General features: G+C 41.0%; 1 protein-coding gene across 1 annotated transcript in view; it reads left to right on the forward strand.

Moving 5' to 3' along the window:
* Positions 1-21,125, forward strand: part of kmt2cb (lysine (K)-specific methyltransferase 2Cb) — an 81,916-nt gene extending 60,791 nt beyond the window's left edge. The window contains exons 42-61 of the mRNA XM_088338008.1: positions 809-869; positions 957-1,189; positions 2,257-3,861; positions 4,151-4,342; positions 4,829-4,993; positions 5,074-5,203; positions 5,567-5,714; positions 5,794-5,978; positions 6,793-6,929; positions 7,231-7,483; positions 8,631-8,770; positions 11,562-11,666; positions 12,370-13,471; positions 13,564-13,700; positions 14,584-14,726; positions 15,341-15,515; positions 15,761-15,877; positions 15,974-16,047; positions 16,525-16,633; positions 19,269-21,125. Of these exons, the coding sequence (XP_088194134.1) occupies positions 809-869; positions 957-1,189; positions 2,257-3,861; positions 4,151-4,342; positions 4,829-4,993; positions 5,074-5,203; positions 5,567-5,714; positions 5,794-5,978; positions 6,793-6,929; positions 7,231-7,483; positions 8,631-8,770; positions 11,562-11,666; positions 12,370-13,471; positions 13,564-13,700; positions 14,584-14,726; positions 15,341-15,515; positions 15,761-15,877; positions 15,974-16,047; positions 16,525-16,633; positions 19,269-19,361 (5,304 nt within the window). The 3' untranslated portion in view covers positions 19,362-21,125. The remainder of the gene's footprint in view (positions 1-808; positions 870-956; positions 1,190-2,256; positions 3,862-4,150; positions 4,343-4,828; positions 4,994-5,073; positions 5,204-5,566; positions 5,715-5,793; positions 5,979-6,792; positions 6,930-7,230; positions 7,484-8,630; positions 8,771-11,561; positions 11,667-12,369; positions 13,472-13,563; positions 13,701-14,583; positions 14,727-15,340; positions 15,516-15,760; positions 15,878-15,973; positions 16,048-16,524; positions 16,634-19,268) is intronic.
* The last annotated feature ends 2,766 nt before the right edge of the window (positions 21,126-23,891 follow it).

Here is a 23,891-nt window from a genome sequence, read left to right on the forward strand (position 1 = left end):
TTTACCCATAAGCAAAGAGGTGTAGAGCAATTTGGTTGGAGCTATACACAGCGTGTGTGCCGTCTGCACTGGAGACGGATTGGTGTCCTCGATTGCAGTATTTTGTGACAGTTTTACATAAGAGCTTTGCTTGCAACTTGTTTTTGAAACCATTATAAAGGACAAAAATGACAGTCAAGATGAGCCTCAACACTCTAAAGTAACTGCTGGAGGGAGACCTATTTTAACTGGTATATTTATATTGATATAGAACGCAGGCTCTGACAGAATTATTATTAGATAGATTTAATCCAAAAAAGTCACACAGTGAAATTAAATGTGCTGAAAAACTAGTGTTGTCTGGAGTACGGATTTGGCAGTTTTGTTGTATTTTGTCTTAAAATGTGTGGTGTGGCTCTCTCAAAAAATAAAATCTAAGAATTTTTTTCTTTTAAGGCTCTTTGGGTCAAAAAAGTTTCCGACCCCTGGTATAAGGCTTGTCGGCTAATCCCCCCCATTTAAAACTGTTTACTAACAGAAATAATGGCAACTTCTGTAAATTTATCCTACCATACTCCTTGGAGGTAGGAACCCAGAGACAATCTAACAACAAATGGAAGGATAAGGACTTCTATTGTGCAAAATGCATTTACAAATCATAAGAAATTGATACATTGTAATACAGTATGTGAAATTAATTGGATAAATAAGGATCAAATAAAACCATTAGAATAAAGCAATTTTTGGTTATGATCATAGCAAAACAGTCCCCTGTTACACAAATTCTATATAAACTATACACTGTACTAACAAACATCTTTACCACCAGGATGGCAGATTAACACAGGTACCAAGACCAAATCCACCTAATTTTGGACCAGGATTTGTTAGTAAGTTTCCAGATCATGTATTTGTTTTAAGGTTTTATTTTCCTCCCTCTTGTTCTGCCAAATTGCTAACAATAGTTACTTTTTCAGACAACGCTCAAAGGGCACAGTATGAGGAATGGTTACAGGAGACTCAGCAACTACTTCAAATGCAGCAGAAGTTTCTGGAGGAAAAAATTGGAGCTCACAGGAAATCTAAGAAAGCTTTGTCCGCCAAGCAGAGAACTGCAAAAAAGGCAGGGAGAGAGTTCCCTGAGGAGGATGCTGAGCAACTTAAGCATGTTACAGAGCAACAGGGCGTTGTCCAGAAACAACTAGAGCAGGTATGAACAACTTGAAATGTCTAGCGCCTCACTCACTCCTACTTAAAATTCAGGATGCAAAGTTTGAAAAGTATTCTTCAAACCTCTAGAGCCACTTAACAAAAACAAAACCTACATAACAGGGTGAGATCAGATATAAAGAACTTTGTTCACTAAAAGATAATCCGCAATATCTGCAGTGACTCCAACCTGTAATGTCTTGGTTTTTGGGTTTGACATCCTTTCTTTAGTAGCCTTTATGAGTCAAGTCAAGTCATTTTTATTTGTATTGCCCTTAATAACAAATAGTCTCAAAGGGCTTCACAAGTTATTACACATGAGCAGTTTAGGTTATTCATACGCTATAGAGTAGAAGTGAGTTTTAAGCTTAGATTTAAACATTTCCACTGAGGTTGCAGATCGGATCTCAGGGGGAAGAGCATTCCACAACACCGGTGCCCGGATAGAGAACGCTCTCGAACCAGCGGAACACTTCTTGGCTCTTGGGATCACCAGAAGACCGGCGCTCTCAGAGCCAAGGCTTCGGGCCGGAACATAGGGGGAGATCAGATCTGAAAGATATGAGGGGGAAAGTCCATGTATGCTTTTGTATAATAATAAGAGAACCTTGAAATCACATCTTAGGCTCACAGGGAGCCAATACAGGTTAGCCAAAATTGGGGTGACGTGATCGGATTTTTTTGTCCTAGTTTATAGCCTCGCTGCGGCATTTTGTACCAGCTGAAGACTCTTGAGTCTGGTCATCGGAAGACCGGAGAGTAGTGCATTACAGTAATCGAGACGGGAGGTAACAAATGCGTGAATTATAATCTCCGCATCCGACTGAGACAGTATAGGACGAATTTTAGCAATGTTATGAAGATGAAAGAAAGTGACAGTTAACACGGATGGATTAAAAAAAAACTGGTTCTAATTTCTAATATATTATGCACTGCATTATCATCTACAATACCATGTTGAACCTTTTTGTCAATACCTGGGTTTGATTGTTAGATTGTGGCATGCTCTAACTTTCTATTTATCCTTCTATCCCTAGCCATTTTAACAATATATCTATTATGTTTTAGATCCGGAAGCAACAAAAGGAGCACGCTGAACTCATTGAGGAATACAGAGTGAAACAGCAGCAAAACAACCTAACACCTTTGATACCTGGAATACATGCAGGACCAGGTCCTAGTGGCCTTGTTCCAGGTGTGCCACCAATGGTCCAACCCCAGGTGAACCCCATGATACAATTGCCATTGAATTCTGGCTCAGCAAGCGCTCCTCCACAAATGGCCAACCCACCTCCAGGCTGGCACCCTGGCACTCCTGGAATGCCACCTATAAGGATCCCACAGGTACATGCAGCTAACCCAGTTCAGCCCCATCAGATGGCGATGAGTAACTTGATTCAACAATCTCAAATGCCCGCCGAGTCCCAGTTAGCAGCAGCTCCTCAAGTAGCTGCTAAACCTATACAGGGGAGTGGTGTGAAATTTGATGATAACAATCCATTCAGTGAAGGCTTCCAGGAGCGAGAGAGGCGAGAGAGGCTCCGGGAACAGCAAGAGAGACAAAGGGTGCAGCTCATGCAGGAAGTTGAACGCCAGAAAGCTTTGAAACACCGTATGGAAATGGAGCAACAAGAAATGATGCGGCCAGATGGTAACATGGTGCCGCTATCTCAGATGCCGTTCTTTAATTCAGAGCTGCCGCAAGAGTTCATGCAACACCAAAGAGTTCCTGTGCAACAGCAACAACACCCATCAGTGTTCTCCCAGCAGCAAGGTTTGTGTTCATCGACTGGCACCTTTGTGCAAGGTGAACGACGGCCCTTGATGGGAAACGGGATGATGACAACAGAAATGGGGTCGAGTTTAGGGGCTGATAAAATCGGCCTACCAACAACAAACTATCGCCCGGGTCAGCCCAGACCGCGTCAGTTCAGTGGACCAGGAATGATACCTCCAATGACAAGCGAAGGTCAACCTTTTGCGAGTGACTGTGTTACACCTCTTCCATCCAACTTCCCCGGCTCAGGCCAATCATTAATTCAACTGTACTCCAACATCATACCAGACGAGAAAGGAAAAAAGAAAAGAACCCGTAAGAAGAAGAAAGACGAGGATGCGGATTCCATCAAGACACCTTCAACGCCACACTCGGACCTCACTGCTCCCCTAACCCCGTGCGTCTCTGACACTTCCTCCACACCAACCAGGAACCTCCATCTCTTAGGAGAGCACGACCTCTCAAGATCCCCGCTTGCATGTTCTACTCCGGGTAACTCTGAGCTAGAGAGGCAACTTTCTGGTGCTCAAGCTGGACCTTTCCTGGATGCAGCAAGGGCACAGGCTCAAGAACATGACAGAATACTTAGCAACATTAAGTTGGAGCAGACTGACAGCAATGAATGTCATGGGGCAAGAGAAGGACCTATCAGTGCTGATGTGAGCTATGTGAAAGAAGAGGGTGTCAGCAAAGGGAGCATGTCACCCTTACCTGCTGTACAGAGTCCAAACAAGGAAGAAACTGGCAACGAGCTACTGAAGCACCTACTTAAGAACAAAGGTGCGACTCCACCCGAGTTCCTCCAACAGCAGTTGGAGGAGAGCATGCGATCAGAAGAGGAGGAGCCTGCTGACTGCAAAGCTTTCTTCAGGCAAAGTTCTGTGGACAGCAACGGGGTCAGTCCTTATATCTGTTGGTGTTTTATGGTTCTAGAGAACAATAAGAGAGTGGTTAGCATAGTGACTCATCCAGTACCATAAGTACTCCTCTCCTTCCTGTTCAAACACTTGATTGACATATGTCTCTAAAATATTAGAGATTTTAATTTTAATATAGTGCACTGACTTGTATTGTAATTATCAGTCACATCTGTATCTTAAATATTAGTTCATGTGGTTGAATACGCATTGAGTCAGTTATTTGACGTACATTGTATAAATAATATGTATTTATTTTTGTTCTTAGGCGTGTTCTGATGGCACTCTTGACATTCAAGGACTTATCTCCAACGAGCAAGAGAGGAAGAAAGGAAGGACCAAAAGAAACCCTAAAGGTGGGGAGAAAACACCCTCTCGCTACAAAAAAAGGAAGAAGGAAGGAGATGAAAGGCAGCTGCTGCACTCTGGCGCTGACACAGTGATGACCCAAATAAAACAGGTAAGGTTAATCAACTCTTGCAGACATTTGAAACCGTTTTACTGAATTAAACAAAGTCTGCTCTGGCTTAAAGGTATGGTTAAAAGCTAGTATTTTGACAAAAGTAGTTTGGAGGATTCATATTTTGTGAGCTTTGTAAAATACTGCTCTTAGGGTCATGGTATATTAGAAGTGTAGAGAAAGGAGTGTGTTTTATACTTGATTTGATTGTTTCTCTTATTCCATTAATTTCTGTTCAAATGTTGTTTTTTTAAAGTTAAGTTAAGGTGTGCTTGTAATTATATAAAGATGAGCTACAGCTTATACATTCTACACCCATTTTTGATATTGCAAAACATAACATATTGTAGTAAACATTTAGCTACACAATACAAAATATGTCAGAATAGGAAATATTTGACACAAAATTCATCAAGACAAATTAAATCCTTTTAAAATGATTTGTTTTAGAGGTTTAATTTACAGTCTGATTCTGCATGTCCACAGCATCTTTCTCTGCTCCCCCTCATGGAGCCACTCATCGGGGTCAACTTTGCCCACTTTGCTCCCTATGGCAGTGGTCAGCTCAATGGAGAGAACCTGCTGTCAGGCACCTTTGGCAGTGCTTCACTGGCTGGCGTCTCCGATTATTACTCCCAACTGGCATACAAGGTGTGATTTGCCTTCACTGGTAATGCTTTGGGACTGGTTCTGTTCAGTCTGAGTTGACCTGAACTTTTTTTTTCTTAAAGCAGAGTAACCTAAGCAATCCACCGACACCTCCTGCTTCTCTTCCTCCCACGCCACCCCCTGTGAATCGGCAGAAAATGATTAATGGCTTTGCTACAACAGAGGAGTTGGCCAGTAAAGCTGCAGCTATGGGTAAAATACAGATGTTTACTCTACAGGTGGTTGGTTGGTCTTTGAATTTTTTTTAGGTTTTAAATGCAACAAGTCATAAAACGTAATTATGCAGCACAATGCATGCAAGCTTTACATCATTATTTGCCTATAATCATTTGATTTAGGTTACCTGACATGATACTCGTATGAATATTGAATGCAAATGACATTTATAGGTTACAAAATATGAGCAGTGTACAATTTAGCACAGTGGCATAAACATGCTCTTTCACAGTTCAATTCGGTGAAAGCTTTATTACCATGAATATTTTTTCAATTCCACCACCTTGCAATTTTAGCACCCGAAGATCAAATCATGACTTTTTTACACTGTATATGCAGTGTCCAAAGGCCTTGTCCCGAAGCCACTACACGTCCCATTTAGAACCGAAGAAGATCTGCTCGCTCGGGCCATTGCTCAGGGACCCAAAACTGTGGATGTTCCTGCATCCCTACCAACTCCTCCTCACAACAACCAAGAGGAACTTAAGTATGTGACACACAGTAAAACAATCAGTTCTTTGTTTCTATACATAACGACATGGGTTTGACTCTATGGAATGCAACAGTAACAAAGGACAAGAGCTTTGTAAGGAAAGGGAAACACCCGACAGTTTTGTTCCATCTTCATCGCCGGAGAGTGTGATTGGAATGGAAATCAGTCGATATCCAGATCTATCACTGGTGAAGCAAGAACCGTCATCACCGTGCATTTCCCCTGAGCTCCCTATTCTTCCTGCCCCGGATGGGAAAGGTGAGTAATAGTAACTACAGTGGAACCTCGGTTCTCGACCATAATCCGTTCCAGAACCCTGTTCGAAAACCAATTTGGTTGATCACCGAAAATCGTTTTTGCCATTAAAAGTAATGAAAAACCTTTTTAATCCGTTCCAACACCCTGAACGCTTACAATGAACGTAAACATGAAGCTAACCCAGGCTAATCTTACGTATGCGTTAGCGTAATCTTCCGTACGAAAGATTACGCTAACATGAACGTGTACAACTAAAAAAATCAGGTCGTTTACACGTCATTTAGCACCCGGGTATCCACAAAAAGTGAATAGGATTTCTTACCTTTGTGGTGCTCAGCAGAAGCCATGCTGTATGAATAGCAAGATCAGAAACTCGCACACCTTCTTCATATTTTGCTATTATGTCTTTCTTAAATGCAATAGTTGTACGCACTACCCTTCTTTTTTCACCTGTAGCAACTTTGCTGCTTGCACCGACCTTCTTCTGAGGCATAATTAGGGGCTAAAACACTCCGTTCACCGACATCTAAAGCGAAAGCAAAAAGAAGTGCGCGCGCACGTCATAGCAGTTCTTCACGAGGGGTGGGGGCAATCTACACCCGTACGCCGCTCAGCATCGCACCCTAGTGTACCGGCGTTCGAACTCCGATTTTTTTGAACGAAAATCGAAGCAAGAATTTCTCGAAATTTTTGGTTGAGAACCGATTTGTTCGAACTGAGATGCGTTCGAAAACCAAGGTTCCACTGTACAAGATACATTGCAATGATGATTCTCAGTTTAACATATGTAAAGTTTTACAATATTCGCCTCTAGGATCAGTGGTCAAATTGCAAGATATTAAGACTGAGCCTTCAGCAGCTTTCTTTGGACCCCCATTTGGTCCCATCTCTGAGAATTCCAAATCAGGGCTGGTTTCTGTAGCCATCACATTGAGACCAGCTGCAGCTGAGGTAAGAACTCCAAGTGCTTAAAAATGCATAATACCATCCCTTTCTTCTTTGCCTCGGACAATGTTGAGCTTAACAATGGGTTATTACCGAAAGGGCAGAGTCACCTCATCGTGACGCGCTAGAATTTAAAAAAAAAAAGGGAAAAAAGGTGCTATCCTCTTGTATTATCCCACTTGCTAATGTGCACATGTATGCAGTAACATATGTTTACTGTTGTTGGGTTGTGCTTGTTCTTTAATCGTAGTTGTCACATCCCAGTGTTTTAAAGACATTTTTCACATTTTCTTTTCCTCTGCTTCAGAACATCACTGGCGTAGTGGCAGCAATTTCAGAGCTGCTTTGTGTGAAGATCCCCAGCAGCTACGAGGTCAGCAGCACCTCAGACCGGGGACCCATATCTATGCTTACTTACCCACGCAGAGACCTCTGCCCTCCTATGCTTTTCCATGGACAGGGAGACAATGGTCGGCCAGGGCAGATGATCAGGCATGGTGGTGCAATTGGAATGATGCAACAGCAGGCGCACCATTTCCGTTTCCATCCCAACAGCCCAGGTAAGGAAAAGCCATAAAAATGTTTTTCCAATACAAAAGATAACTTGACACGTGTTTTCTGACAGATGTTAGATGTGTAGTACACTTATCACAAGTGACAATTCAATTACTTATTTTGTTATGGAGTTGAAGTTGCTCCACAAGATATTTTGTCCAGATATCTGTTTTTATTTGGGGTTATCGGTGTATGTATGTACCCTTAAAAAAACATTCTATGATTTTATAATGATACATTTTATAATGAAACCTATATATCTTAGCTTTATTGTGATAACTTCTCTTAAATTATCCATACTTCAATTTTCTAACCCACTTATCCTCATTAAGATCGCAAGAGTGCTCGAGCCCACCTCAACTGTCTTCAGACATTGGGCTGTGGACACTCTGAACTATTTGTTCTTACGAAAAAAAATTATAAAGATATATAATAAAATTGAAAAAAGTATTTTAAAAATAAAAATACATCCTACCCATGATGGATGCCAAAGTGTGTGCAAGGGATATATGTGAATGGCGAAAACTTGTTTAAAAATGACGGATATATGATGTGGAGAGGGTAGACCAGTGTATGATGTTGGGCCTCTCTGCTGATTAAGGGTTACATGGCGCAATAACTCACCCTCTGTTGTGCTCTGGACTTAATGTTCAGAGTCAGGTTGGGAAGAGCAAAGGGGAATGATTTTTTAGTGAAGTTGAGTGTGTTCTTGACTCTAGCCACCGCCCACTAGAGGGATATGGCCTCAGTATATAGATAATTAAATTCTCACCCAAAAGTAGGAGGTATTTCTGTGCTGCAATGGATTTGTGTTGCATTAAAGACCACATCTGCAGTTAGATTTATCATCTATACAAAGAAAAATCTAAAGCTAAAGTTTGTTTTGTTTTTTAATTACCTTAAAATGTTTACATTTATTTTTGAGGGGTTTGATGCACAATAATTTGCTGAAATTTTTAGACTTGTTTGAGGCAAAACACTCCTTTGGCAATGTTTTACTGAAGAATTGGCAATTTAAAACAGCAAAGAAATGTACAAAATGTATTCAGCTTTATTTGTCCGCTTTAAGATCTGTAAAACGGCTTTAAATTGTTTTAGTTAAACGTTGCAACATACTGCATAAACCATTTTTTGGTTGTTGTTTTACTTTAGGGGCTGCCATAGGACAAGGACCTGATCAAAGAATTCCTGGCAGTACCGGATGTAAACCGCAGTGGTGCTGCAACTGTAAAGTGGTAGTCTTGGGAAACGGAGTTCAGAAATCCATCAAAGATCTCCCCTCTCACATAAAGGTGGGATTTCATATGTGTATATAATTATTTACTCTTCATTACATTTAAGTCTTAATTTTGGTCATTAATACTTTTATCGACACTCAAATGTTTAATTTTCTGAATATTTTGTACACCAACACCAGTGTCTGAAACTCGTGACAAAAAGTTAACGGACACCAGGGCAGACGTCTCTGAAAAGTTGCCTGCCCAGTCATAAAGTTGCATGCCCCATTTTTCACAGCTTGAAACACAATAGGATGACTAATCGCAAAAAAAAAATAAAAACATTGTTGCAATGTATTGAGGATTGATGTTAAGAATATATAACAGAACAACCCTTTAAAATTAAGTTTATTATAAATCTACTTATAACATTCATAGCATGTATATGACATCGCACTTTTCTATCTGCCATCTGTCTGTACCTGTATTTACTCATCTTCATTCATGAAATTTTTGCGGTGTGTCGTCTGCTACAAGCCACATCAACTCCACGATGCTTTTTTTTACGCTTTGTAGCGCCATAAATATTGCTTGGAATCTTCTGGGGCGGGCAGCACGGCGGCGCAGAGGTTAGCGCATGTGCGGCACAGTTCATGTCTTGGGAACCTCCTGCGTGGGTTCAAATCCAGCTCCAGACTTCCTGTGCGGAGTTTGTATGTTCTCCCCGTGCTTGCGTGGGTTTCCTCCGGGCACTCCGGTTTATTCCCACATTTCAAAAACATGCATTTCAGGTGAATTGGCCGGTCCAAATTGTCCCTAGGTGTGAATGAGCGAGTGAGTTGTCTGTCCCCGTGTGCCCTGCGATTGGCTGGCAACCAGTTCAGGGTGTCCTCTGCCCACTGCCCGATGATTGCTGGGATGGGCTCCAGCACCCCCGCGACCCTACTGAGGATAAGCGGTGCAGCTGATGAGATGAAATGAGATGAGATCTTCTGGGGCTGAATTTTTGTCTTGATTCCTAACCACTTACCCATTTTCCTTGTGTTCTCTGTGCGTCTAGATATGCAAATGCACAACCTTAAAACGCTCGGGAAAGTCCAGAAGCACAGAGTTATTCGACGCGGGCTTATGATCGGCTGCAGAGTATGCAAATTGCTAAACGAACCGAAATTCCTAAATTTCCAAACCAAACGATGATTTCGAATTCGGAATAAAGCAAACGTTTAATTTGAAAAAAAAAAATTGTCGGCCACCCGGGCAGAGACGTTTTGAAAGTTGTACACCTGACGTAAAAGATGCACGCCCCGGGCGTCCGGTCAGACGTTATTTCAAACATCGCTAACACTTGTACTTAAAATGCTGCTGTCATTATTTGGGTTGCTGAATACTCTACAATTTTTCACAACCCAAATACCCCAAAATGACAGTTGGTCACTCAATAGGGCTCACATTGACTCACTTGCCCTAAAAACCCATTTTAAGGTGAACTATTTCAGCCTGTATTGTGGTGTATTTATGTTCCTAGTACAATATTCTGTACTGTGTGATTTTTTTTTTACGATGCCACTTCCATGCCGCACTTTTCCACACTGCTAGCCGGACAATGATGCCAGAAAATTTGCTTGCTTGTTCCAGTTCACAACACATCCTACAGGAAGCGGGTGGAATTACTTTTAATGTTGTTTCTGTTGTTTGACTCTCATAGCTGATAAATGTGAACACTGGTTACACATTTTAGATAGATAGATAGATACTTTATTCATCCCCGTAGGAAAATTCACACTTCCAGCAGTATCCTTGTGTTGAAAAATAAAATTACAAAGGAAGCAGGCGGTGATTGAAGTCCCCAGAGATTAACAGGATGGCCTAGGGGTGCTGTGTTTGTAGTTTAGCAACAGCGGAGTGGATGACGTCACACGCTAGGCTAAGTTTGACATTCCTGCAGCAGATGGAAATGGAAATATTTGTGTTTACATGCCCAGGGTTACACCACCTTGTGTAGCGAGTCCGCCTTCTCTCCGCTTCCCGCAGGCTTTTGTGTCTCTGTCTGCCCTAACAGCGCGGAAGCCAGGTAGCTCCACATTAGCGTCCGGGATGCTAGAAGTGAGCCACGTTTCTGTAAAATACAGCAAACTGCACTCCCTGTACGCTTTGATGTTTTTCACCAGCACAGGCAGTTCGTCGGTCTTATTTGGTAGAGAGTTCACATTTCTCTTGATTTCGGACGGTACCGAAGGCTTATATCGCCGCTAGCCGCTTAGCTTTCACCTTACCTCCATCTCTGCAGCCACAATAGGGCCAGTTTTTTTTTTTTTTACCTTAAACAAGACAAGATCTTTTTATTTTCTTGATTTTTTTTTTGGGGGGGGGGGGGGGGGGGGGGGGGGATGTGATCAAGAGGGAAAGAAAGAGCGGCCACTTCTGGTACTACTGCACAATGGACAGTAGCCGTGTCGTTTACATGATTATTTTGCATGAAAACTTCAAGCTGCTGCTGTATTTTGTCCTGCCCCAAGACGTTCACTGCCTCTTTAAAAATTCCCAAACCTCATTTGACCCGAATAGCCGAGTTTGTCATTACACCGCAATTGCTGAATACAAAACCTCATTTAGGGCTTCTTGCACTTAAGATAAATCATCCAAGCATCCAATCGAAAGGCAGGGACAGCACAGTGCTAAGCACAACTCTCAATATTGTCGGCAAATCATAGGAATGCACCACTAGGTCCCACACAATGGTCGCTTTAGAACCTCATCATTTAAAATGTAAATGCTGTTTTGGATTGTCCACTATGAATTTGTTTTCCTTTGACTTTCTAAATGTTGGTACAATTTTAGCTCTTTAAAAATCTATTTTTCTCATTAGGAATTTGTTGGCCGTTTTAAAGATGAGCTGGTCTTCTGCAGTCAGAACTGCTTCATTCTCTACTGCTCCTCACCAATGCAATTCAGGTCATCCACAGAATTAAAGGTTTGTACTAAATTTAGTTCAAGGGCCACAGTGTAGAAAAAACATTTACACGGGGAGGCTGTACTATGAAATGAATGGTATAAAAAGTGTGCCATAGCGGGAGGTTTGGGGTCTTTTCGTAAGATCACAATTAAATTATCATTCAGGGATTATAAAATAATTATTGGTGTTTTTTTTCCACTCACTAAGATTAAATCTTTTAGTGTTTATCAACTGTGCGTTTATTAAAAAAAACATCGGAATTAATTTCCACTCCAGTTAATCCAACTCAGAAACTCATGCAGATTAAAAAGTGACAAAAATAGCATACAGAAACTAAATGAAGTCTTTGTTTTTTTTTGTTTTTTTTTTTCATAAAATGTTTATCTGAAAATGGGAACTTTGCTTTTAGACTTCATACCTTATAAACCTTCTTCAAAAGCAGCCAAGTGCTCTTTTTAATTTTGTATTTTTTGCATTTCTTTCAACGGCACATTTACTTTTATTTCGAGTAAGATAATATTGTGACTGGTTTCTTCAATGTTCTCTGGTTGATAAATGGTGCTCAGCAGATACAGCTAAAGTGTATGCTTTGCTAGTTTCACATATCTGTATTAAATGTTAAGATTACGCAATTCATAGTCTATGTTCAAGGGGACGCGTTATTTATATCATCACCCTTTTTTTGCAAATCACAGCTGTTTTTACCTTTGATTCCACCCAGGACTCAAAGACCCTTCTTGCTGCCTCAGATCAGACTGAGATCTCGAAAGCACAGCACCAGTACAACAACAACATGTCGTCGATGGATGTCCATTGCTTAGCCCAGCTTGAGCCTAAACACTCTCCCCCGTCCACTCCAACAAATTCTTTTCCAGTGGCTGGTGAGACAGCCAGGTCCGATGCCATCAAAGTGACTGTAAAACTGAAGGCCCGGCCAAGGTCGCATGAGACTTGGCACCAGGTGAAGAGACCAAAAGGTCTCCGATGGAGGAAGTGGAGCGTCCAAATTGTGGTTCCTCGAGGAAACTCTCAACTCCCTGATGAAGATAAGATCGATGACCTCTTGAAGAAACTCGGTGCCTCCTTGCGGCCTCCTGTTTCATTGCGGGACCATAGACGCTGCTGTTTTTGCCACCAGTTTGGAGACGGGATCACAGACGGCCCTGCCCGTTTGCTTAATCTGGACTTAGACGTGTGGGTGCACCTCAACTGCGCCCTATGGTCCACAGAAGTGTACGAGACGCAAGCCGGTGCCCTTATCAACGTGGATCTTGCGCTGCGTCGAGGCCAGACTGTTCGCTGTGTCTACTGCCAGCAGACGGGCGCCACCAGCGGCTGCCACCGCTTGCGTTGCACCAATGTCTACCATTTCACCTGTGCCCTGCAGGCCCATTGCACCTTCTTTAAGGACAAGACAATGCTGTGCCATGCCCACAGACCACGGGGCACTGCTGGACATGCCCTAGAGCATGAGTTGCGCTGCTTTGCCGTCTTCCGGCGTGTCTACGTTCAAAGAGACGAAATGCGGCAGATGGCCACGGCTGTCCAGCAGCCCGAGTTAGGCTACACCTTCCGTATTGGTAGCCTAGTATTACACGCCATCGGCCAGCTCACTCCCATGCAAATGGCAGCATTCCACTCAACAAGCGCCATCTTTCCAGTCGGCTATGAGGCTTGTCGTATATACTGGAGTATGCGGTATGGCAATCGCCGTTGCCGTTACATCTGTTCTGTCGAGGACAAAGATGACCAACCGGAGTTTACCATCAGAGTCATTGAACATGGCTACCAAGATCTGGTTCTGACAGACACCTCCGCTAAAGGTTTGATCTCCAAAAACCGCACTTAGATATATATTGATATGTGGTAAGTATCTTTTAGTGTTTAACATTATTCTATTCCATCCCGATACTAGGAGTATGGAACAAAGTTCTGGGTCCTGTTGCAGAGAAAAGAACTGAAACTGGCACACTCAAGCTCTTCCCAGTATATCTGAAAGGGGAGGACCTTTATGGGCTCACAACGTCTGCCGTGGCCAAGATCACTGAATCGGTTTGTTGGAGATCTGAACTATCACTATTATGTCTAACACCTTTTGGTCGAGGGATACATTGGTTGCTTTTCCCAGGTCTGTTAAGAGTGAAATCATGTGCTGTAATTTTTTTATTCAAATTACATGTTGGTTGTCAACATTTTCCTTTTTATATCCCTGCGTGTTTCTTGCAATTTACAGTTATTTTTCCCACAAATTTAAGCAATAGTCGGGAAAGCTTGCACACATAGGGTTGAGTGGCATTATGACTGCACATTAACTGGGACGAGATATGATAGGATAGAGAGTGAAATAAGTATATGTTGAAACAAATCACATATGTAAACACAGCCTACCGTACTTTCAAGATTATAACGAGCAAATAAAACTATTGGCCTTCCTTCAAAAATGTGTGGTGCGCTGTACAGTGCATTGCACGCCCTGTGTGTATGTTGTAGACATGAAGTAGAGGACACCATGATAACTTAAGGGGGGGGGTGTGTGAGGTTGATTGGATATAAGTAGCAGTATCATTCCTATTGCCATGCTGTCTTCTTTTAACTCGCACTACTTCTCACATACATTTGTTCGGGTTGTTGGTGTAAGGTGGACATATTCGGGGACTCCACAAAAGTATCAGACGCCAAGATAACAAAAAGTGAGAAGTGCTGGCGCGTACAAAGGCTCGCACCCTTTTATTTACGTGGGTGGCAAATACAATGACACAGATACTGGGCCATATAGTACGGTGCACCTTTTGGTCATGATAATAGGGTAATCGTATGGCACATGACTTCACAAGCCATAAGATGATGGGATGTTCCTGATTTTGCACACCCAGAGTAAGAATCTTACACCTGTTCAACAATTACATCAACTTCAATGCTTTTCTCTGACATTCAGTTCCCAGGAGTGGAAGCCTGTGACAGATACTCATTCCGTTACGGGAGGAACCCTCTCATGGAGCTGCCTCTTGTGTTTAATCTCTCTGGCTGTGCCAGGGCCCAGCCAAAAAACGGCTCTTCCCGCACCTCTCTTGTAATAAGGTAATATTTAGTGAAAGAACAAAGCGTCACAACGTGATGTTGGTTTGTAACGACTTTCCCTTGCATTCCAAGTAACTTGTTTGATTTTATTTTATTTTTTTATGAAGTATACAAGATTCTGAACATGGTAAAGAGAAAGTTACTGCGGGAGGTAGTTTAGGCAAAACTATATTGGCATTTTCTTGATGCAATGACTCAAGCCAATAGCAGACTACCATTTTATTAGATGTCAACCAATTGCAGACATACATCTTAGAGACGTAATTATACCTATGTGCAAACACTGTAGAGTTCGATAGTTTTTTATTTTTATTTTTATTTTATTTTTTTATTTTCTGGCCACAAGAAAAGTGTAGTTGATGTCGTATAGTCAGACAAAATCCGTAAAGAGGGGGTGAAAAGATATATTTCATATCATTAAGTGAAAACATCCTGAGAAATGGTTGCCATATCCCAGAGCCCTACTGTGCTTATGAACTCTAGAATACAACAGAAAGTTTTTCTATTCAAATAAGTCTTAAATAAAAGCCAAATGAAAACTGGTAAGCACTGTATTTGGATGTTACACTAGGACCATCTGTTTTTAAAATTTGCATCATACGGTTCCATTAAAGGCCACAGGCGCAAGCTGTATCTGGAGGCAGTGCCCGGTCGAACCAGAATGTAGCCCAGGGAGAAAGTGGCGCCTCCCACAGCAAGCCCCCGGTGATGCACCCCCGATCTTCACAGTATCGCTGGATGAAAAGTGAGTGGAGAGCCAATGTCTACCTGGCCCGCTCTCGTATCCAGGTGAGTATCCATGATATAACTCCTCACACTCACTTCCGATTTACGTTGGTCTAAGTTTACAAAGAACACATTACTTTCTTTAGTTTGTTTTTTTTCTGTTGGAAACCCTAAACTCCCCCCAACATCTTCCATATTAACAGAATCAAATAAAATGTTGTAGAATTATAACTTTTCATTCAGATTAAACCCTTATAAAATATGTTAATCTTTTATTCTGGCATTATAATGTAATGACATGTTTTCAGGGCCTCGGGCTGTTTGCAGCTCGAGACATGGAAAAACAGACAATGGTGATCGAGTACAATGGAATCATCCTCCGTAATGAGGTAGCCATTAGAAAGGACAAGGTCTATAGAGCTCAGGTAAATACCATTGTGTTATAAATAAGCTGAAGGCTGACCTTACAAATAAACAATTATAATTTAAATTTATTTTCTTATGCTTTTCTCGTTTCTCAGAATCGAGCTGTGTTTATGTTCCGCATCGACAGTGAGCACATTGTTGATGCGACTACATCAGGAGGGATCGCCAGGTATGTGAAATTTTCCCGATACTGCTGCTTTTACAGTTTATATAAAACATTTTTTACTTAAGTGCTCAGCGTTGAATTTATCCTGCAGAAAGCTCCTTAAAATTGGTCTTATGTAAGGAAATTTTAAGGAATTTAATTGTTTTACTGTAAGAAAAATGTGTCTTTTGCCTCTGTTATTTAGTCTCAATGCACTCATGACTCACCTTGAAAACCAGTAGGCGGGTTGCCTCAGGTTGCCAAACGTAATGAATTTAATTTCGTACATGATGAGGATAATAGAAACCCTTTAATTATTTTCCTTGTTGCCTGTACATATTATCATAATTCCATGAAATATATATATGACATGTACAATCATATTCACTAAAAGAGCACACACATTTAAAGCTTGGATGATGAATCTGTTTTCATTTTACTGTTGTTAAAATTGATCATTGGTGCCCACATTTAGACATTCTTTTTCTTTCTGTTTTTAAGGTACATCAACCACTCTTGTGCCCCCAACTGTGTTGCCGAGGTGGTTACATTTGAAAGGGGTTACAAAATCATCATCAGCTGCATCCGCCGGGTTGAAAGAGGAGAGGAGGTGGATAAGAAATGTGTTCAAACAAGAGGAGCACTTTTTGTTTTCTGTTGTTCTGTTTGTTTCTTGTCTGTCAGTGGTCCAATAATATATGATGTAGGTTAGGATTTTAAAATATCCGTTCATTTGTTTTCTGTTAAATGAATTTTTTTCGCCAAAAAAGGTCCTCTGGTAACGTTCAATATTTTGCATGCACTTGCCGTCGTTTATTTAATCAACTATGTAGCAAACCATGACTTATAATCAGAGGTCTTTTCAGACACTTAAAGCCTAAACTCCTTTGCAAAAAGAAAAATACCTAACATATTTGTATGCCCTAAAAAGGGCAGATGGGTCTTTATTGAATTATTCCCACATCATTCGCATTTCATTTCCTACATGTGGGTGTGTGCAGAAATAGGATTTGGATGTTGTTTAAACGTGCAATTTGGTCATTCAATGTCCACAAATGTCGTGTAGCCCAGGTAAAAGCAAATTTTTCGTGCACAAACAGCCGCCATAGGCCATTAATAAGTTTAGGTTCACACTGCAGGGAAATCTTTTGGACAAAGCGTGTCCTGTATGCAATCTATTGACCGATAAACGTTCTGATAAACAAATGTTTCTCTATGATGTCACCTGAAATACAGTGGGACCTTGCTACTTCGCGGTTCGACGTTCGCGGGTTCAGAGCTTCGCGGGTCTAAAAAAAAATAATAATTATAATAATTTTTTTTTAGCATTTTTGAAGGGGCGTCGCTGCTTTATGGTTCCACGTTCGCGGGTTCAGAGCTTTGCAGGTCTAAAAAATAATAATAATAAAATAAAATATATATTTTTTTAAGCATTTTGGAATGGGCGTCGCTACTTCGCGGATTTTCACCTTTCGCGGGTGGTTTTGGTCCCCATTAACCGCGATAACCGAGGGATTACTGTATGTCATGCCACATATTGTAAGGCTTTAACTCTTGGGATTTAAGATATAGAATATAATTTACTTTTTTTGTCATTCTTTGTCACCATGCACACAGAACACAGCCAAACAGGGCGCCACCATTTTAGATCCAACTGCTGTGTTCTGAGTCCCCAATTCCAACCCTTAATGCCGAGCGCTTATAGTCTTTATTACATGTTTTACCCTGTAGTGCCATTTCTAATTTCGTTGCATACAATGTTTCACAACATTGATAATAATGACAATACAAAGGCTTCAATTCAACAAATTTGCCCCATTGATTTTCCATTGGATTGTTTTTCCTGAATAAGCCAAACCCCCTCCCCCATGCGCTTTTTACCATTCACTACTGATGAGTCATGACACACAACCAGCTTGTGCATTTACTATTGTATTTTATAGTTGTGAATACGGCTTCAACGCGAGAATATATGGTAGGGTGAATATCAGTTGAAAAAATTATTGTACTCTGTGCTTGAGATGGTGCCATCGTAACTGTATTGAGTTGTACTTTGTAGGGGCCATGCCAACTCTACTAGAATAATGTGATTAGCGGTTGATGCTAGCGGACTAAGGGATTCAGTTGAAATTCTTGAACTGTTTTTAATCAGTATCAGAAATGGGCAGGAGGAGGAGTACAGGAAATTGATTCAGGACTGTGTCCGATGGAGTGACGCAAACCACCTGCACCTGAACACCACCAAGACCAGGGAGATGGTGGTGGACTTCAGGAGAACCAGAACTCACCCGGTTCCTGTAACCATCAAAGGAGAATGTGTAGAATTTGTCCAGACCTACAAATACCTGGGTGTGCAGCTGGACAACAAACTGGACTGGACTGCCAACACAGAAGCTCTATGTAGGAAAGGGCAAAGCCGACTTTACTTCCTCAGAAGGCTGGCCTCCTTCAAAATCTGCAAAAAGCTCCTGAAAATATTCTATGAGACAGTTGTTGCAAGCGCCCTCTTCTATGCGAGAGCGTGTTGGGGAGGCAGCGTCAAGAAGAAGGATGCCTCTCGTCTCAATAAACTGGCTAGGAAAGCGAGCTCTGTTGTGGGCAAAGAGCTGGACAGCCTAACAACAGTAGCTGAGAGATGGGCACTGGAAAAGCTGCGGTCAATCATCGACAATCCATCGCATCCACTACACAGCATTATCTCCAGACAGAAGAGCAGTTTTAGCGACAGACTGCTGTCACTGTCTTGTACTACGGACAGACTGAATAGATATTTTCTTCCTCATGCCATGAGGCTCTTTAACTCTAACCGGCAGAGTAAAAGCCCACAGTAAACCACACCACCTGCATTGCATATTACCGAATCTTTTTGCAATATGTATTCTGTGTAGCACTATTTAGTTATTCTATATAACACGCTACAGTGGCCATTTGCCACGTCACACTGGGTATTTGTATATTGTATTCTTTTTGCTTTATTATTGTATTGTTCTCAGCTCAGGGATGCTGCTGGAAATGTGAATTTCCCTTCGGGGATGAATAAAGTATCTATCTATCTATCTAATAAGTATCAGAGTAACGCGCCATCTTGTAACGACGTTTGAGTTGCAATTCATAATGAATAACAAACGCGTTACAGTACTCTTTACCGAAAAAAGTAAATGCCTTCCTGCATTTAATTTGTAGCGTGTTACTCCCAACACTGATCTCCAGTCACTCACGTATTTCTCTTTTCTCCATTTTTGTAGCTGTGTTTCGACCACAAGTTTGACCCTGTGGTCAGTCAGCACAAGGCGGTGTGCCACTGCGGCGCTCCAGAGTGCAGAAAGTGGATCTACTGAAAGAAGTGACGACAACGATGACTAAAAGGAAAAAAAGCATTCCCTGCTTTATGGCCTCGAGAACGCTCGATTTCACGTCAAAGTCGTTTAGTCAAGGCATCCGAGTTGGATGGACGTGAGTGGAAATAGGTAGCAAGAGGTGACGTGTGCCATATGTGTCAGGCTGTAGTGCAGTGTTGCTACGCCTGTTTGTTTGTTTGTCTGTCTTTTTGTCTGTCCGTCTATCAATAAATGCGTGTGTGGCATGTGCGAGGTGTGGAATTCACCAACGAATGGGAAAGCACTGTGCAGCGTGCGGCCTTATTGCTTACTAAGGGCAGGCCCTTTTTCGTGTGTGTGTGCGCGTGTTGTATACGTGTATGACTAAATGTAGACATCACTGAATGAGGAATGTACAGCAACGAATACTGCGAAGGGAATATTAACTTGCACTAAAAAAACAAAATCGAAAAGAAAAAAAAAACACGGATACACACACAACTTTTAAAATACTTGATTCCATGAGTCAGTTTTATCAAAGGTCTCTGTCATGTGATTTGTGCGGAATTTTGTATTTATTACTGAGTGAATGAATTGATTCTTGACATGAGTTGAAGAAGGCTAAATTTGTGTGTGACGTTGAAGACTTGCTGTTACTTTTCTTTTTTTTTGTATAAATGTACATAATGAAAAAGTATAGGAATAACTGACCAAATACTACCTTAACCTTCTCAATGTTGGATGTTTTAATTTTTTTTTTTTCCTCTTTTCCTTTCCGTTCTGTCAATGAATTTTATTTAAGATGGATTGTTCTTTCTGTTTTGAGAGTATATATTATGATTATTCTGTACAGAATTTGTAAAATAATCACAATAATTCACAAAGTATTTTTGTTGTAAAAGTAAGGTATTGTAGCTGTAGTGTTTTGTGTCTTACACACACACTTTAACCACTCAAGCAAACATGGAAGAAAAAAAACTATTTTTGCTGTTGAAAGATAAGAAGGAAAATATCAAGTCTCCCAATGGCGACAGGTTGTCTACGTCTGTTAGCTGTGAATCGGGTTTGATTTCAAACGAACTGTGAATTAGGTTTTGGAACCCAAAAGGACAACTTTGTAACTTTTTAACAAACGAGATCGCAGATGTATATTTGTTGTTTTTGTGTTGCTTTGAAAACAAGGTGCAACTTTCCGATGGCGACAACTTTGACAGTTTTGTGTGTTTGTGCGCGCGCGAGTGACTTTGTGCACTCGCGCATGTTTGCGACGGAAAGGATGGCCGGGTAACTTTTGCCACCGTCGCGTCTCTTTTGGATATAAAATGGCATTGTCTTTAATCAGAACTATTTCTTATACTGACACACAGTCACATGTCACATGCGTAGAAAACGGGAACTTTTTTTGCGTGCACAATTTCAAGTCGACTGTAAAATTTTTGAGACAGTCTTAGAACTTGTAATGTATATGGCATGTATTTTTTTAACTTTCCGAAGACTTAATTGTATATATTTTCTCAATGAATGGTTGTAACAAAATTGTTTCTTGAATGTTTTTTTTTTCTCATGACATCATCCTGCCAGTGCGTTACATTTTCTTAGTCCTGTAAAGTAGTCTCTTATTTTTGTTTTTGTTTTATTGTTATTCTTCCTCACTTTTCCCCCCCTACACACACCCTTTTCCCACTTTGTTGCCGTTTATGAAAATGCCTTTTGGAGTGTACAGAGTACGGAGTTTGTGGAATTGAATTTAGAAACATTTACAAAAATAAACTATTTTACATGTTAGCAATTCTTGTAAGTCACTTGTAATATTTTGAGTCATGTTCTAAAATGTATTCGTATGTACTTAAAGATAGCTGTGTCACCACCTTTTGGGTTGCCAAGTTTTGGAACATGATAGCTATTTTTTACTGATTAACATGAAGGGCTACATTTCTAAAGTAGCCACATATGTTAATACTATTTTGTTTTAATTTTATTACCAGGTTATAATTATTAGAAGTAGCAGCGTCAACCACTTAAACTTTGTTCTTAAAGATGCTGATTATGTCAATCATTTTTCATGCCAATTGGCAATCAAATTTCCTATAATCCATAACTGGTGAGCTATTTTCAGAACCAATCTGCATGCTATTCAGATGCTCTTAGGGGCCCACTTGGTGTTCACGAGCACCATGTTTGAGATGAAGTGTTGAAACTTAAATAAATAATACGTTCTCCCTAAGAATTGTGAAAAAAAAATAATTGAAAATTAATTTTTGAAATGCAAAACTCAACTTCAACCTGGCGTACACATGCGTTTAAATCAGTTTTGGTTATATTAACGTAGAATATTCTGCTTTAATGGTCAAGTTAAGTCAAATTTATTTATAAAGCCTTTAATCACAAAAATGTCTCAAAGGACTGCAAAGGATTACAATGACACAATTACCTGATCTTAAACCAACATGCGGGCAAGGAACAACTCAAAACCTCAGCGTGAGGAAAAGGAGAAACCTTGAGAAGGGACCTCACAAGTGGTATCCCCCTTCCAGGATGACCAGGATGAATTGCATTTAGCGTTACAGTATACAAACATAGTGAACACTAGGTAACATGTTGAAAATTTGTCCGGAAAGTGCATGACAGCAGCGACGCCCCCAGCCTGTAAACTAGTACAGAAAGTCTATGACGGCCACGACGCAGCTTCCAATCTCTGCCAGCTGTCCATGCAGGCGTTGACATGCTTCAGGTCAAACGCTGGTCCGTTGACTCATCTCATATCGCCCTTCTCCTTCGTATCACCACCAGGCAGGCAGTCAGAAAAAGACAGGACAATACAGAATATGATGTGGGCATCAATCATAAGTTTTGGAATAGAAGTGTGTCTTAAGCCTTGATTTAAAAACTTCCATTGAGGTTGGCAGGGCATTCCATAGCACCGGGGCCCGGATGGAGAACGCTCTTAAGCCTGCAGACTTCTTGGCTCTCTGAGTCACAAGTACACCGGCATTTTCCGAGCGCAGACTCCGTGCAGGAACATTGATAGAAATCAAATCAGAGAGATAAGAGGGTGCAAGTCCATGCAAACATTTGTATATTAATAAGAGAACCTTTTAAGTCACATCTTAGGTGGACTGGGAGCCAGTGCAAGTTGGCCAATACGGGAGTAATTTGCTCAAACGTTTTGGTCTTGGTTAAAAGTCTAGCTGCTGTAAACTTTTGATGCTAGACATCGAGAGACCAGAAAGCAATACGTTACAGTAAACAAGCCGAGAAGTAATTAACGCATGAATTAAAACCTCTGCATCTGATTAAGACAGCATCGAACGAATCTTCGCAATATTACGGAGGTGGTAGAAAGCTATTCTAGTAATATTTTTCACCTGTGACTTAAACGACAGATTAGGATCAAATATAACACCTAGATTTTTGACCTAGTCACTATGGGTGATATTACATTTGTCTAGGTTCAGGGTAGTGTTTGAAAACAACTCACGACAGTGAGCTGGACCAATAATCAACATTTCAGTTTTTTCTTGGTTAAGGCGCAAAAAATTAAGTGACATCCATCTTTGAATCTCAATAAGGCAAGCCTCCAGATTTCTACAACTTAACCGTCCAGTTGTCTCCAGTGGCACATACAGTTAAGTGTCATCTGCGTAGCAATGGAAACTAATATTATACTTGCGGATAATTTCACCAAGCGGGATCATATAAATACTAAAAAGAAGGGGCCAAGTACAGAGCCCTGTGGAACACCACAGGGGACATTAGATTGTTTAGAGGTCAGATTGCCATAGTTAACACATTGCATCCTGTCTGATAGGTAGGACCTAAACCATGAGAGAACAGTTCCTAAGATACCAATGCGTTCCAGACGAACAACCAATATGTTGTGGTCGACAGTATCAAAAGCAGCGCTGAGATCCAGCAGCAGTAACATTGATGAGGCACCGGAATCTATTGCTAAAAGGAGGTCATTGGTTACTTTAGCCAGGGCTGTCTCAGTAGAGTGATTTGCCCTAAATGCTGACTGGACGGTTTCAAAGAGGTTATTTTCTGACATGAAGTCATTTAACTGCTGTGCAGCGACCTTTTCAAGTAATTTTGCCAAAATAGGCAGATTTGACACTGGCCTATAATTACCTAGGCTTTCTGGGTCAAGGTTAGGTCGCTTAAGTGTGGGTTTAATGACGGCACACTTGAAGGCTACAGGAACAATACCCGAGGATAGCGATATATTAATATTTAAAACTGATAGTCCTAAGATCCCAAACAAATCCTTCACCGGTGATGCTGGTAACGGATCAAGCAGGCAAGTAGTTTGATTGGCCCTACTAACCATCTGTGTTAGACTATCAAGGGACAAATCATTGAAACTGGAGAATGTTTCTGAACAACCGCCGACACGGTCCTTAACTAACACCTCCACATCTTTGAGATAGGAGGAGGTTACAGAGCGTTCTTTTAAAATTTCATTCCTGATTAGTTGAATCTTTTTATTAAATGTCATTAGCAGAACAAGTAGAACTATTTGGGCTAAGTTGTTGTCTGGTAAGTTTCGTCAAA

Source organism: Urocampus carinirostris, chromosome 1 (assembly GCF_059441175.1).
Source record: "Urocampus carinirostris isolate Australia breed hairy pipefish chromosome 1, RoL_Ucar_1.0, whole genome shotgun sequence".
Classification (NCBI taxonomy): Eukaryota; Metazoa; Chordata; class Actinopteri; order Syngnathiformes; family Syngnathidae; genus Urocampus; species Urocampus carinirostris.